Source organism: Myxocyprinus asiaticus, chromosome 14, assembly GCF_019703515.2.
Source record: "Myxocyprinus asiaticus isolate MX2 ecotype Aquarium Trade chromosome 14, UBuf_Myxa_2, whole genome shotgun sequence".
Lineage (NCBI taxonomy): Eukaryota > Metazoa > Chordata > Actinopteri > Cypriniformes > Catostomidae > Myxocyprinus > Myxocyprinus asiaticus.
In genome coordinates, this window is record NC_059357.1 from 15,426,081 (window position 1) to 15,441,080 (window position 15,000).

The 15,000-nt window shown below is 42.5% G+C and overlaps 1 protein-coding gene across 1 annotated transcript in view; it reads left to right on the plus strand.

The window, feature by feature from the left end:
- The first annotated feature begins 3,732 nt into the window (after positions 1 to 3,732).
- znf385c (zinc finger protein 385C) overlaps positions 3,733 to 15,000 on the plus strand; it is a 117,347-nt gene continuing 106,079 nt past the window's right edge. Inside the window, exons 1-2 of the mRNA XM_051716263.1 lie at positions 3,733 to 3,778; positions 4,135 to 4,398. Of these exons, the coding sequence (XP_051572223.1) occupies positions 3,733 to 3,778; positions 4,135 to 4,398 (310 nt within the window). The remainder of the gene's footprint in view (positions 3,779 to 4,134; positions 4,399 to 15,000) is intronic.

The following is a 15,000-nucleotide window of genomic DNA, read 5'->3' on the forward strand; positions in this document are numbered from 1 at the left end:
AATAAAATGGTCTCTTTTAAAAAAAGACTCTTAGGAGATGCTGTACAAAATTCAGAATTAATTAAAGACATAAATAAATTATTTAGAAAATCTTAAATCGATTTTAAATTATTACCTAATAATATTTTCATCAAGAATATATGACACTGTCCTTGCCACATCCTAAAAACTCAATGGAAGTCACAAGTCACAGGCCTTACTATGTTCTATTTCTGATCTGGGTGATAACACTCTACTTTGTGTTTTTCATAGATAATTTTCTTAGACAATGTAAAGAGAATTTTCTAAAAAGCTACTTCAAAAGCCTGCCATATTACCACATTCATTCAATTCCTTTACAATATACACATTCACTCTTTGTCTTAAGCACAGTTTGCTGAAAACAACTCTGTTAATGTTTTCACATACACAATTATGAATGACATACAAATCACGTACTGTACATGACATATTTTAAATTCAAAATGGTGAATTTCACCAAATGGTGAATAGTTTGCACAATCGGAAATAAATGTCAGTCAGTACAACATTTCAATCATAAAACAGTCATCAAATATTGCATGTTTAGTTAGATACTTACATCTCACATGACACAAACACTCTTAACCTGAACTGCTAGCTGATGCGCAGTGCTGGAATTTACTGTAAATAATCCACAAGGTTCCCACTTAGCATCTTAAACTTGAGTCCCACCTTCATCGATTTTATTGGCTATCTCATATGACAATGACGAGCGGTGTTGGACTCGAAACTTTTTTAAACCATTATGTTATTTCTGCAACAACTTAATGACAATTAGACAGCAGTGCATAATGGACTGCAGCAGAACAGCAACAAGGATATCAATTATTGGGTGGGGGGGGGGTACAATCTGGCTAACTGGGGGGTCTTGTCCCCCTCAAAGTATATTGTGGTAATGGCCCTGGTTAAAAGTGTGATTTGTTTGACTCTTGTGCTTACTTCTAACCCTTTCTTTTTCTTTTAACGTTTAACCAGTCATAGTGTTGTGACTCGGGTGGGAAAGATTTGGAGTGTGAATTTGGGCAGCAGGGACAGATGTGTGTTTGTTCTTTGTGGTCAGGGTGTGCTGTTTAGAGAAGGAGGTGCAGGATCAATGGGGCTTGTGTGTCTCTGTGCCCTCTTGTGTGTGTATGTGTATTTATTAATGCTCTAGTATATGTGCAAATGTGTAAGTGTATGTGATGGGATTACTATATTTATGGACTATACTTTAGCAACCTGGAGATGCCCTATATATTATATTTATGAAAAATATGTAAAGAAAATGTTCTTAAAAATAGCACACATATGAATATAATTGTAACACATACTGTACATACTGGCTCTCCATTAGTTCCAGTCATTGTTGATGATTGTCTCCCCCTAGTGGAAGTCAGCAGGTCTGCTTTTATCCCCTGAGTGTTGGGTTAAAGTTGTGAATTTGCAGTGTGACAGTTTGAGCAGGCAGACAAATAGGTGAAACCAGCTACATTTATGAATCAAAATATGTGAAACCAGTTGAATATATGAATCGATGACCAATTAACAATCAATGTCCAGTAACAATATCTAGGCCTGATTGTACATGGGAAAGTGCATTTTAAGCTGCTGTCACACTTGCAGACTCCAAACAACTCGATTTTGGTGTCACACTTGCTGCCTTTTTTGCTGAGATCTTGCTCTCTTCAGTCAGAGGTATGACATACTTGCCGAATAAGAATGGTGGAGGGGTGACAGACATAACGATTCCCACCGACTCTCTCTATCTGATTCTCTGGAATGTGCCAAAATAACAACAGGAGTACCGTATGAACATAAACAATGTTGGTCTGTGTACATAACCATGTGGTCTTCTGCTGTTGTAGACCTTCTGCCTCAAGGTTCGACGTGTTTTGCATTCTGAGATGCAATTCTGCTCACTACAATTGTACAGAGTGATTATCTGAGTTACAGTAGCCTTTCTGACAGCTCAACCAGTCTGGCCATTCTCTGTTGACCTCTCTCATCAACAAGGTGTTTCCATCCGCAGAACTGCTGCTCACTGGATGCTTTTTGTTTTTGCCATCATTCTGAGTAAACTCTTGAGACTGTTGTGTGTCAAAATCCCAGGAGATTAGCAGTTACAGAAATACTCAAACCAGCCCATCTGGCACCAACAAACATGCCACGGTCGAAATCACTGAGATAAACATTTTTCGGCATTCTGATGGTTGATGTAAACAATAACTGAAGCTCCTGACCCGTATCTGCATGATTTTATGCATTACACTGCATTGCACATGATTGACTAATTAGATGTAATCACATGAATAAGTATGTGTACAGGTGTTCTTAATAAAGTGCTCAGTGAGTGTATGTTAACAATAGTTATGAACCAACATAAATTAAAAATGAACAATTTTATTAACTAACATTAACAAAGATTAATAAATGCTGTAAAAAAAATTTTATTGTTCTTTGTTAGTTCATGATATGTAATGCATTTACTAATGTAAAAAAATGGAACCTTGTAAGGTTTATTCCAGGGTTTTTGGAGAAAGAAGTGTTCTGAAACATCATGTAAACGAGAAAGCTGTTTTCCTTATGCCGCTTAAGAAATTAAGAGAAAGCGTTTAACACACCTCGTTTTCTCCATGAGAATGCTGCTTATGTGGCCATGTAAATGCATAAACAGCATTCTTACTGGTTTTTGAGGAGTACGCATGTTCGTGAACAGACCGAATTATAAGTGTCATAGGATGCAGTCCAACAACAAATCAACACAGCCGAAAGAATTCAAAATTTCTGGGACTACAGTGGGAAAAGCACATACACTATAAACTGTACCCATTTATACACACAGATGTGTATAAATATCGACAGTCCCTCACGTTCACGTACATGCACTCAAGTACACTGGTTGAACCCCAAAGTTTTACGTAAGAGGGAATCCCCACTATTGCAGTGCGATTCCACTGCAGGTCGCAATGGAAAGTTAAGGAAATAAAAACAGCAACAACTCTGGAATATCTAGAAATAAAGCAAGCAACGGAGAATGAAATAGCCAAGTCTTCCTCGGATACCATGTTTGTTATTTACACATATGTCGCAGGAAAATTATGTTGCTGTGGAGAAAGCTGCTTACTGACTGAGATGTATACAGAAGTAAAGAGTTTGCCGCTTATACAGTGCATTTAAACCCAGAATGCAGCTTTCTTGCAATAAGCTGCTTTCTAGTGTCCATGAAAACATTGTCCCTTTTTCCAACTATTTTGGTGTTGGAATCATTAACTCAGCAGGTAGTCCCGAAGGTCAAGGGATTAACATCATCCCACTGGCAGACGCTAAAGCCTAGTGTACACTACAAGACTCAAGCTCATCTCTTTTGATGTTCTGAGTTGGCGAGGGGACTGCGACGAGAAGTCTCGGATCTCACGATGAACGGTCTTGTTGTGTGCACACTCCTGCAACAGGCCGAGAAGAGTCCCAGACAGTCCCAAAACAGCTGATATCTAGACATCTTGTCATCAAGTGTGCACGCCGTCCTGATGAGCAAGAGACCAACAGTGAGCCACAGCCAATGAAATACAGAGGGAGCGCAAGAGGAGGGCAAGGTATTAGGAAGCAGAAGACAAAAAATACTTAGGAAATAAAATAAAACTTCACCCTCATCTCCCTACCTGCTGTCTTTAATAGTTTCAGCTGTTTTATTATTATTTGTCCTTTGCAAATTAGCGCAAATTAAGCGTAAAAATGGGTGCGAGCTGTTCTTTCATGTTTGTTGAAAAAGGAGAGCAAGGTACTGGGTAGCAGGAGACAAAAATAATTAGAAAATAAAATAAAATAAAATAAAACATCACCCACATCTCCCTACCCATTGTCTTTATTATTTTCAGCTGTTATTATTACATAAAATTATATATTATTTTTTTCCTTTGCTAATGGTGCCAATAGGCACAAAGATGGGCAAGAGCCATTCTTTCATGTTTGCTGATGTGTTATCAAGAATAAACTGCACAAGTTTGTGAATGAATTTCGTTATCTTAATTTTAAGATGCATTTTGGGCGATCTGTTTGAAACGGGACAACGCAGCTGTAACGTTACTTAGAAAACTTCTTTCTCTCTCTCTCTGTTTTTTGTCTTTCTCTCTTCAGGAGTAAAGCATCCATTTAGCCCTGTTGAAGACAGGACACTGACTATACAGACCGGGCATGAGGGCATGTCCTCCGATGGGGTGGAGTTTACAAGACAGGATGGCCCACCTGCAAACCCTCGTCCGAAGCGGGAACGCAAACACAGGTCGTACACACTCTGTGAAGTGTGCAACATTCAGCTGAACTCCAAAGCACAAGCACAGATACACTACAATGGCAAAACACACCAGAAAAGACTCAAACACATAAAAAACAACAACACAGGTAAGAGTATGTGTGTCTTTCTCTGGTGTTGCTATGCATTTCGGCTTAAAGGGGTAGTTCACCCAAAATGAATATTCTGTCATCATTTACTCACCCTCATGCTGTTCCAAATCCATATGACTTTTATTCTAATGCAGAACACAAGTAAACATTTTGAAGAATATGGACACTACTCTTTTATGAAGGTGAAAGGGGACTGAGGCTGTCAGTCCGTAACCATAATCATCATTTTGGGGTGAATTATCACTTTAACAACTGTACCTTCTTGTTAAAGGGTTAGTTCACACAAAAATGGAAATTCTGTTATTTATTCACCCTCATGTTGCTCCAAACACATATTACTTTTTTTCTTTCATGGAACACAAAAGGAGATGTTTAACAGAATGTTACTGACTGACAGCCAAAGTCACCATTCATTTTCATTGTATGTATGCAATGAAAGTGAATGGGGACTGAGGCTAATATTTTGCCCAACATCTCCTTTTCTGTTCCACGGAGAACAAAAAAACATATGGGTTGGGAACCACATGATGGTGAGTAAATGATGACAGAATTATGACAGAACTATTCCTTTATTGTGATTTACGTGTTTAAAGATCAATATCCCTTGTGGGCCTTGGAACAACATTCCTAATAAGCAATCAGCACCTTCTGATGTTAAGGGTAGGGAAGGTGATCGTTTTAGGGTCCTGATTTGTTCATAGAATGTTCTGCCAGGGCTAGCAAAAGGATGTAGATCAAGGAACATGTCTTACTGAGGTAAATCACAGTATGCTATTTACGTTTGAAAATATAACACACAATTCCTAGTATTAGTATGTTAATGATGCCGTTGTAGAAATGTCCTATATAGTACTTGGTCAGCCATAAGTAATTTATTCTTTGAAGTAGTCTGCTGTTGGTTATGTGAGCTCAGCTTGGCGGCCCCCATAAGGAAGCCCAGCTACATGGAAAATAAAACTGCTTTTATAGACCTTATTCACAGTAGCGCCATCTTTGTACCATCTCTTCAATGACACGGACAGTATAAAGCTGTAAAATGCTCCTAGATCACATCTGATTTTCAACAACTCATGTTGTTTGGAGTTCTTTGTCTACTGAATGTTCTTGGAGAGATGTTTTTCAATGTTTTGTCCACAGAATGATCCAAAAACATTTTAAAATCCACAGCCCATTGAAGAGACTGTACATCTATCCCTCACAGCCTCGTTGTCATTCACTTAAAAATTCAAAGATGGCGCTGCTGTGAATAAAGTCTATTAGGCTGCTGGGATGACTGGAATCTCATATGAGTGCACATGATTTTAAACATATTTTTCTTTCTTTTGTTTCTTTAGAGGTTGAAATTGTTTGTTGTTGTTTTTTTATGACAATAATAATAATAATAATAATAATAATAATAATAATAATAAAAAAAAATACTGTGTGCCCCATTTTAATTTGTAGTACTTGTTATTAGACATTAACCAAAAGTTGAAATTCTGTATCTTTGCCAGTACCTTAAAATACAGAAGATCTTGACATTTCAACTTGGTGTGGTGTTAGTGACAAATTCATATATATTACATGCAAATTACTTTCTAAAGATCTTCAAAACCACAGTCAACTACATTCATGCTCTCAGCTGGGGTCTGATAGACATCTTTGTGTAATTCATACCCTTAGACCTCATTGTGTCCATCTGCAGTTAATATGTGTCTTTAACTCAACCCATCTTATGTTACCATGGAGATGCAGCTTTTAAACCCAGCTGATAGGTCAGGAAGGAGCATTTGAGAGGCCCGTGAGATGCTGATTGTTGTAGTTACAGAGGTAAAGACAGGGCTGTACATCTAGACGTCGGCCTGGCGATAATCACAGGAGAATTTCAAGAGAGAGTGAGTCTGCTGTTGGCAGATTTGTATTGTATGTTGTTTTGTTTTATTTTTGAGAGAACTCAGACTCTTTGGGTGGAGTCAGAATAAAATGTGCTATAATTTATTTGAATAAAAGTTGAATATTCAATTAGCAGAATTCATGTATCCACACACAAAACATGAGCTACACACACACAAACACACAGCAGTACAGCCAGTGCATATGATCGTTGCACACACTCAAATCCGGGTGCACAAAGACAATTTTCTTTCTCTTCTGATGCAAATGCAAAATTGAAACTAACTTCCATGCTGTTGATTCTTACAAATAAAGACACACACATGCATGGCCAATCAAATGAGCAGCAGTCAGACCCACTTCAGGTGCAGGCTCTCATACAAATAGACCATAATTACATAGCAACCGAACGTGTTCACCATGGAAATGCTCGACATGGCGACACCCCCTTCAGCAATGGGGTACAGGCACTCAGTCTCAAAGCCAGCTAGATTTTATGCAGACTGTTTTTGTGTGTGTGTGTGTAATGCATGTATATTTGGGTTATTGCATGATTCTAAATGGCATAGCTCTCTGTAGATCCTATTTGTGCAAGCAGTTTTTGGAGGACTTTCCAAATGTGTGTGAGAGAGAGATAGAGAGAGAGAGTATCTGTGTTTGCGTTCAAACACTAAGCTATAAAGGCTCATTGATTAGCCATTCTGCTAGTGTTGGATGGCATAATAGAAGTCAAATTTGACTGGACATCCTTTCCCATGAGCGTACAACAATGCCCGAAGCCTTTACCACAAAGCACACACCATACACACTATACATACCAACAGAACATTTACATTCATTCATTTAGCAGACGTCTTTTAGCCAAAGTAACTTGCAAATGAAAGTAATGCAAACAGAAATACACAACCTCACACATACACAAAGCCTGGTAGTGTAGGATTCCTGCAGTCTTGCCTCTATCTGTTTCATTTTGAGTGGACAACACTCTAAAACAGAGCTCAGTAGCCAATCACACAGCAACATGGACATTAACGTCTGGGTTACTGTTTTAACCCTCGTTCCCTGATGAAGGGAACGAGACATTGTGTTGATGTAGTGACACTAGTGTTCACTCTTGGGAACCCCAAACACCAGTGGAATTTGCATGCCACTCCCCCGGACATACGGATATAAAAGGAGCTGGTGTGCAACCACTCATTCAGGTTTATGCTGAGAAGCCGAGACAGAGTCCCGGCGATTACAGCGGGTAGTTCAGTGTTGTGGCAGGAGGGACACAACGTCTCATTCCCTCCATCAGGGAATGTGGGTTACAACAGTAACCCAGACATTCCCTATCTGTCACTCTCTCGACGTTGTGTCGATGTAGTGACACTAGGGGTCCCTATACGAAATGCTACAACCAGCTGAACTGTGCTACGTGGATCAGTGGTGCAGGTGCAGGCAGGCCACTAAGTGCCAAGAAACAAGTGCACCGACCCCATCGTAACCTTCCCAACGCCCCGTGCACGTCGTATGGACCCTCGCCCCCCAAAACCATAAAATGGGGGGTCAGACGTGCCCACAATGGGAACAGGCCGCACCAGCTGGTTCGGCCTTTTCTTTTCTTTCTTCTCCCGGAGAAAGAACTCGCTTGATTCCAGCTGGGGCCAAACGTATTCGTGTCGGGGTAGGTGTCCTTGGAAAAAAACACCACGGAGACCACACCCTGCCCGAAGGGGAGGTACTTGTGTGTAAATACGTCACTTGGGCTTACCGATTCTTTATCAGCAGTATTGCATGTCGAGGAAGTCCCCATGGTAGGTCCTATCCGGAGGGGACGGAGCTCTACAAATACGGTGACCAGTGGCAGAGGGGACTCTGCCCAAGGGGAGACATGGGTCTACCGTCAGGGAGACCGTACCATGGAATATTACGTCATATGGGGTTACCGACAGGGAACCAACACATATGGAGCACCTATCCCAGTACAGGGGCTGACTCAAACAGGGTATACTGACACAAGTACTGGGCCTGGTGTCAAATTCCTTTTCCCTTGCCGCAGGTGCTGATGGAGGAATCCAGGGTTCACCGATCCCAGGAACTCACGTGGATGAAAGAGCGCACATCTTCCCGTGGGGAAGGGGAAAGGCGCTTGTGTGCCAGCAGTACACCCGGCCAGCTGCCCGCATGCTTATCTGTTTGTACCTACCAACACACGGGACGAAACTGGCTCAACCCGGAGATTATAAAATCTCACGAAGGTATTGGGTGTTGCCCAGCCCGCTGCTCTACATATATCTGTTAGAGAGGTGCAGTTTGCCAAGGCCCAGGAGGAGGCTACGCTCCTGGTAGAGTGCGCTTGTAGTCCCAAAAGGGACAGCGCACCCTGGGCCTGGTATGCCAATGCGATAGCATCCACAATCCAGTGGGTAATCCTCTGTTTGGAGACAGCGTTCCCCTTCTGCTGTCCCCCGAAACAGACAAAGAGCTGCTCAGAGTGTCTAAATCTCTCTGTGCGGTCCAAATAGATATGCAAAGTATGTACCGGACACAGCAATGACAAGGCTGGGTCTGCCTTCTCCCAGGGAAGCACTTGCAGGTTCACCACCAGATCTTTAAAGGGGGTAGTGGCAACCTTGGACACATAGCCCGGCCGGGGTCCCAGAATCACGTGAGAGTATGCCGGACCGAACTCTGAGCATGTATCGCTGACAGAGAATGCTTGCAGGTCCCCAGCCCTCTTGATGGAGGTGAGCACAGTCAGGAGGGCCATCTTCAAGGAGAGGGCTTTCAGCTCAACTGACTCTAAGGGCTCAAAAGGGACTTTCTGTAGGCCCAGCAGGACCAAAGAGAGGTCCCACAAGGGATCGAGGTGTGGCCTAGGAGGATTCAACTGCCTGGCGCCTCTAAGGAACCTGATGATCAGTAAGCCAGGCTTCCCTAATTACTTTCCATTCACTGCATTGTGGTGTGCCACTATAGCGGCTACATACACCTTCAAGGTGGAGGGGGACAGCCGTCCCTCCAACCTCTCTTGCAGGAAGGAAAGACCGACCCGAGTGCACAACTCTGTGGGTCTTAGCCTCAGAAAGAACACCAATTCACGAATAGGCACCACTTCAAGGTGTACAGTCACCTGGTAGAGGGGGCCCTGGCCTGAGTGATATTGTCTACCACCGTGGGTGGTAGGCCACACAGATCTTCCACATCCCATCTGTGGGCCAGACGTGTAGGTTCCAGAGGTCTGGCCATGGGTGCCAGATTGTGCCTCTTCCCTGAGAAAGGAGGTCCTTCCTCAGGGAATTTGCCAGGGAGGGGCTGTTGCGAGGAGTGTGAGTTCCGAGAACCAAGTCTGGGTGGGCCAGTAGGGCGCTACCAATAGGACCTGTTCCTCGTCCTCCCTGACCTTGCACAACGTCTGTGCAAGTAGGCTCACTGGGGGAAACGCATATTTGTGCAGACCCCGGGGCCAGCTGTGCGCCAGTGCGTCCGTGCCGAGGGGGGGCCTCGGTCAGGGAATACCACAGCGGGCAATGGGAGGATTCCCAGGAAGCAAAAAGGTCTACCTGTGCCTCGCCAAATCGACTCCAAATCAGCCGGACCACCTGGGGGTGGAGCCTCCACTCTCCCCTGAGCATCACCTGCTGTGACAGCGCATCCGCTTTGCGATTGAGTTTGCCGGGGATGTGAGTGGCACTAGAGGAGGAGATGGCGGGCGAGTTGCGACCCACCTTGGTGGTTTATATACGCTACGTCACCGCGTTGTCCGTCCAGACCAACACATGCTTGCCCTGGATCAACAGCCGAAGCCTCCGCAGGGCTAGCAATACCGCGAGCAACTCGAGGCAGCTTATGTGGTAATACAGATGAGGGCCTGTCCAGGAACCTGCGGCTGCGTGCCATTGCAAACGGCTCCCCAGCCTGACTTGGAGGTGTCTGTCATGATGACGACGACTCGCCTGGAGACCTGCTCTAGGGGAACCCCTGCCCATAGAAATGCCAGGTCCGTCCAAGGGCTGAACAAGCAGCAGCAGATCGCCGTCAGAGACAATGTAGTCTTACAGGCCTTGGATGGGAACCTAGGACGGTTCCGCCAGGTGGCGGTGCTCTGCGATCACAAGTGCACCGTAATTGCCTGCTCTACCTGGGGAACATCTGTGTAGCCCCTGACCGCCCCACTGTCAAGGGTGGTGAGAGCAGCAGAACTCGAAAGCCCAGTGAAAGGTGCCCGCCACGACTTCGCGTGTTCTTCATGCACCTCCAGGAAGAAAGGTACCGTGAGCGGTCATCAGTCGTCAAGCCGCGAGGGTTCAGGGCAGGGTGGAGGGTTCCACTCTAGCCCGACACTTGCGGCAGCCCGGGCAAGCATGGCCGTCAGCCTCAGACCGGGGCGCACGAGCGTGCTGGGGAATGGGAGGTCCATGAGGATTCACGGTTCCCAAATTACTCCCATTGAAGTCCCCAAATCGCCCCAGCACTAACCATCGTGGTCATGTTCCCACAGGCAGAAGAACCAGGGCGGGGAGCGGCTGGAGTGGGTTTCCCTCTGAGAAAGGAAAGCCGCGATTGCAAAGTGGCCATGGTCATGCTCTCGCAGTGCGGACATGAACCATCCACGAATGCTATCTCAGCGTGTCTGGAGCCCAGACACGTAAGGCAGTGATCGTGACCATCAGAAGCGGAGAGATAACGACTGCAACCAGAAACTGCACATAACCGGAAAGGCATCTTTAAAGAGACGCTTTTCGTCAGTGCCCACTCTTTTAGGGAATATATACTCTTTTAGGGAGAAATATACTCTTTTAGCACTCAACGCGCACTGTCGAAGCGCCCAGGGGCATTCTCCGCACTTATCTGTGCGGGGGAGAAATCACTGTGATGCGCCATGAAATCCAACAGCCGTGGAGATCGCTTGCTTTCTACAGAGGCGAATGGATTGGCAGTGGAATACATCAACACCGCTCGGCTCCGAAGAAAAAATCTGAATGAATGGTTGCACACCAGCTCCTTTTATACCCGTATGTCCGGGGGAGTGGCATGCAAATTCCACTCGCCAATTTTCATTGGCCTTTTCTCAAACATCAGAGGTGTTTGGGGCTCCCAAGAGTGACCCCTAGTGTCACTACATCGACACAACGTTGAGTGAGTGACAGATAGGGAACCGCAACTCCAATATTTGAATGAGGGATTTTAATTTTTTTTAAACATAAGCGAGAAGATGAAAATTAGCATCAAATTAGACCTTTTGGTTTAATGTAGCACTTTTATTGAAAGAGTCATATACTGTGATAAATAACATACTGACGATAATTAATGTCAAGTCATTTTTATTTCTATAGCCCTTTTCAAAATACACATTGTTTCAAAGCAGCTTTTTAGAAAATTATCCTGTAATGTCTTAAAGTGCTTGTTGAGCATTTTTATTGAAAAACGTAATTGAAAATCATGCCTTAAAAATTAGGCCCACAGTGAAGGTACCCAAAACTCTGTAAAATGTTAGTTTAAGGGGTAGTTCACCCAAAAATGAAAATTATCTCATCGTTTACTCAGCCTCGTGCCATCCCAGACGTGTATGACTTTCTTTCTTCTGATAAACACAAACAAAGATTTTTAGAAGAATAGTTCAGCTCTGTTGGTCCAAACAATGCAAGTGAATGGTGATCAGACCTTTTGAAGCTCCAAAAATCACATAAAGACCACATAAATGTAATCCATAAGACTCCAGTTGTTTAATCCATATCTTCAGAAGTGATGTAATAGGTGAGGGTGAGAAACAGATCAATATTTAGGTCCTTTTTTGTTTTTGTTTTTTTGTTTTTTGTTTACCATAAATCTCCATTTTCACTTTCACTTTTACATTTTGAATGTGAAAGTGAAATTAGAGATTTATAGTAAAAAAGGACTTAAATATTGATATGTTTGTCACCCACACCTATTATATAACTTCTGAGGATATGGATTCATCCACTGGAGTCTTATGGATTACTTTTTATGTATGATTGTTCTTATGCAAGTAAAACCTTATGCTTATGCAAGGAGATTTGTTTTAGAGACATCAGATTACTATATAACAAAGCAAACCAGACATTTTCACTCTATTTATGGCTGGTATCATCAGCTCACTGTGATTTGTACTATAAAACAAAAAAGGTGTGTCTTGGGTATTCCATAACAGAAACTCAGAAGAATATAACAATGACTTAAACATTATCAGTAAAGAACCTGGTGACACTTTACAATAAGGGTTGTATTTATAAAGATTAGTAAATGCATAAGGTATCATGAACTAACAATGCACAATACTTTTACAGCATTTTTGTGTGTGTGTGTGTGTGTGTGTGTCTTTGTGTGCATTTGTGTGTTTCTGTGTGTGTGTTTCTGTGTGTGTGTGTGTGGGGGGGGGGGGGGGTGTCAATTTCATGTTATGAGGTAAAGGCAAAAGCCTGGAAACTTGATTTAAGCGACACTCATCAATACACACACACACACACACACACTCACATACACACTAGCAGTCTTATCACTGCTCACCTTCTGTTAACTCCTCCAGGCCGCTGTCCCCAAACTCACATAAGCAGCATAACTGCACGCACACACATATACACGCACACCATACACAGCACTGTGAGGAGGGAAAAATTAATGTACGCATACAGTCATATCAAGTCTATCTTTCTTTTTTGTTCCATTAGAATAATTTCAGTGGGTCCGTCTTGGGACTGTGTGCATTCATGAACATTTGCTATATGACTCTGTGTGTGTGTGTGTGTGTGTGTGTGTGTGTGTGTGTGTGTGTGTGTCCCTCAGAGCATCGGCCTGTGTCCACACTCATTAACAGTCCACTCTAACTGACAGATAATCTTAGCTCACCCCATCTCTCTCTCTCTCTCTCTCTCTCTCTCTCTCTCTCTCTCTCTCTCTCTATCTATCTATCTATCTATCTATCTCTCTCTCTCTATCTATCTGTCTCTCTCTCTCTCTCTCTCTCTCTCTTGCTCTAAAATTTCCCTTCTACGCTTTTCTCTTTCTTGTCTATCTTTCTTTTTTGTTCCATTAGAATAATTTCAGTGGGTCCTTCTTGGGACTGTGTGCATACATGAACATTTGCTATGAGACTCTGTGTGTATATGTGTGTATGTGTCCCTCAGAGCATCCCCTGTGTCCACACTCGTTAACAGTCCACTCTAACTGACAGATAACCTTAGCTCACCCCATCTCTCTCTCTCTCTCTCTCTCTCTCTCTCTCTCTCTCTCTCTCTCTCTCTCTCTCTCTCGATCTATCTATCTATCTATCTATCTCAATCTCTCTCTGTCTCTCTCACTCTAAAATTTCCACTCTACACTTTTCTCTTTCTTGTCTCTGCTACTTAATTTTACCTCATTCTTATCTATCATAAAATGAAACACTGCAACAGTCCCCTCTATGCAGCCTGAACTTGTTTAGAACATTGCATCTTTGTGACACCTGCACTAAAAACAATCTAGATGCAGCACAAAGAATGAAACAGAGCGCAGGTGTCTCAACATGTGTTTTTGACAATTTGAAGTTTTTTTTAACTTGACATGGTTTTTAAAATGTGCGAGACGCTTAAGAAAAAGCGAGACGCGGTGCAAATGTCAAAGACATTCGTGCAGCATGTGTTTACTTATGAAAACAATGGGAAAACAGACCAGACGTGCGCAAAAATACGTTCGGTGTGAACTGCCCCTAACTCGTCCGTTCGCGAGTGTCTGTGAGTTAGAGCGCGTGTGCGAAACAAGTTCGGTAAGCCTGTTTATTTTTTCATTCATACAAACCTGAACCGACCCGAACCTGAAGTCCTAGTTGAAAAACTGACCCTAACCCGGCCCAAAACCCATTGGGTTCTCGAGTCCCATCGGACCTGGTTCGGGTTGCAGACCTCGAAGACAGATACACATTCAAAATAGTGGAACATATAAGATTTGCTGTGTATTTGTGTGTGGTGTGGTAACCTCACGGTGAAGGATGAGGACTGCTTACACAAATGTTGCAGCTTTAATTTATATATAAGGGAAAGTGTATATTTCAGGTTCTGTAACTGTTCACCCTTTTAGTTTTTCCCAAAATGAAAAAAAAAAAAAATTAATTATAGGGCTGGGTAAACATATTAATATTCTACTTAATTTTAACTTAATTTATTCAATCATGATAAAAATTCTTAAAATTCCAAGAACAATCTTTGACTCTATGCCTATTTTCAGAGGCTGTGTGACAATGTATTTGTAGAGCCCCTCTTATCTTGCAGATGTCACTGTGTTCTGCTAACTAAATCACTCAACTTACCAAACTTATAATTTGAATCTAACAAAGGGAAGAACAATGGCCAAACCGGCCCGCAATTGAACTGCATTGGTGCCCTGCCCTATATATATACATATACTGTATATATTTTCATAACATTCCAAATTAGAAGGTTCCTTTCCCTGTATAATTTAAAACATTAGCTGAGTGAGAATTTTTTTCATATGGAAGCAAAATGGACATTTTAACCTAAAAATACCCAAATGTATCAAACCGAATAAAGAGCTTGTGTAATGGAATTGAATCAAATCAGGAAATCTGTATCAATACCAGCCCTCCTTAATTAATAAAAACAGCTTGGATAATAATTAAACTAGAATTCGAAAAAATAATTTAAATAGTTTTAGATAAAGTATATAGCATGTCACACTACTGAAACTACCCATATTTTGTCTTTTTTATATATATATATATATATATATATA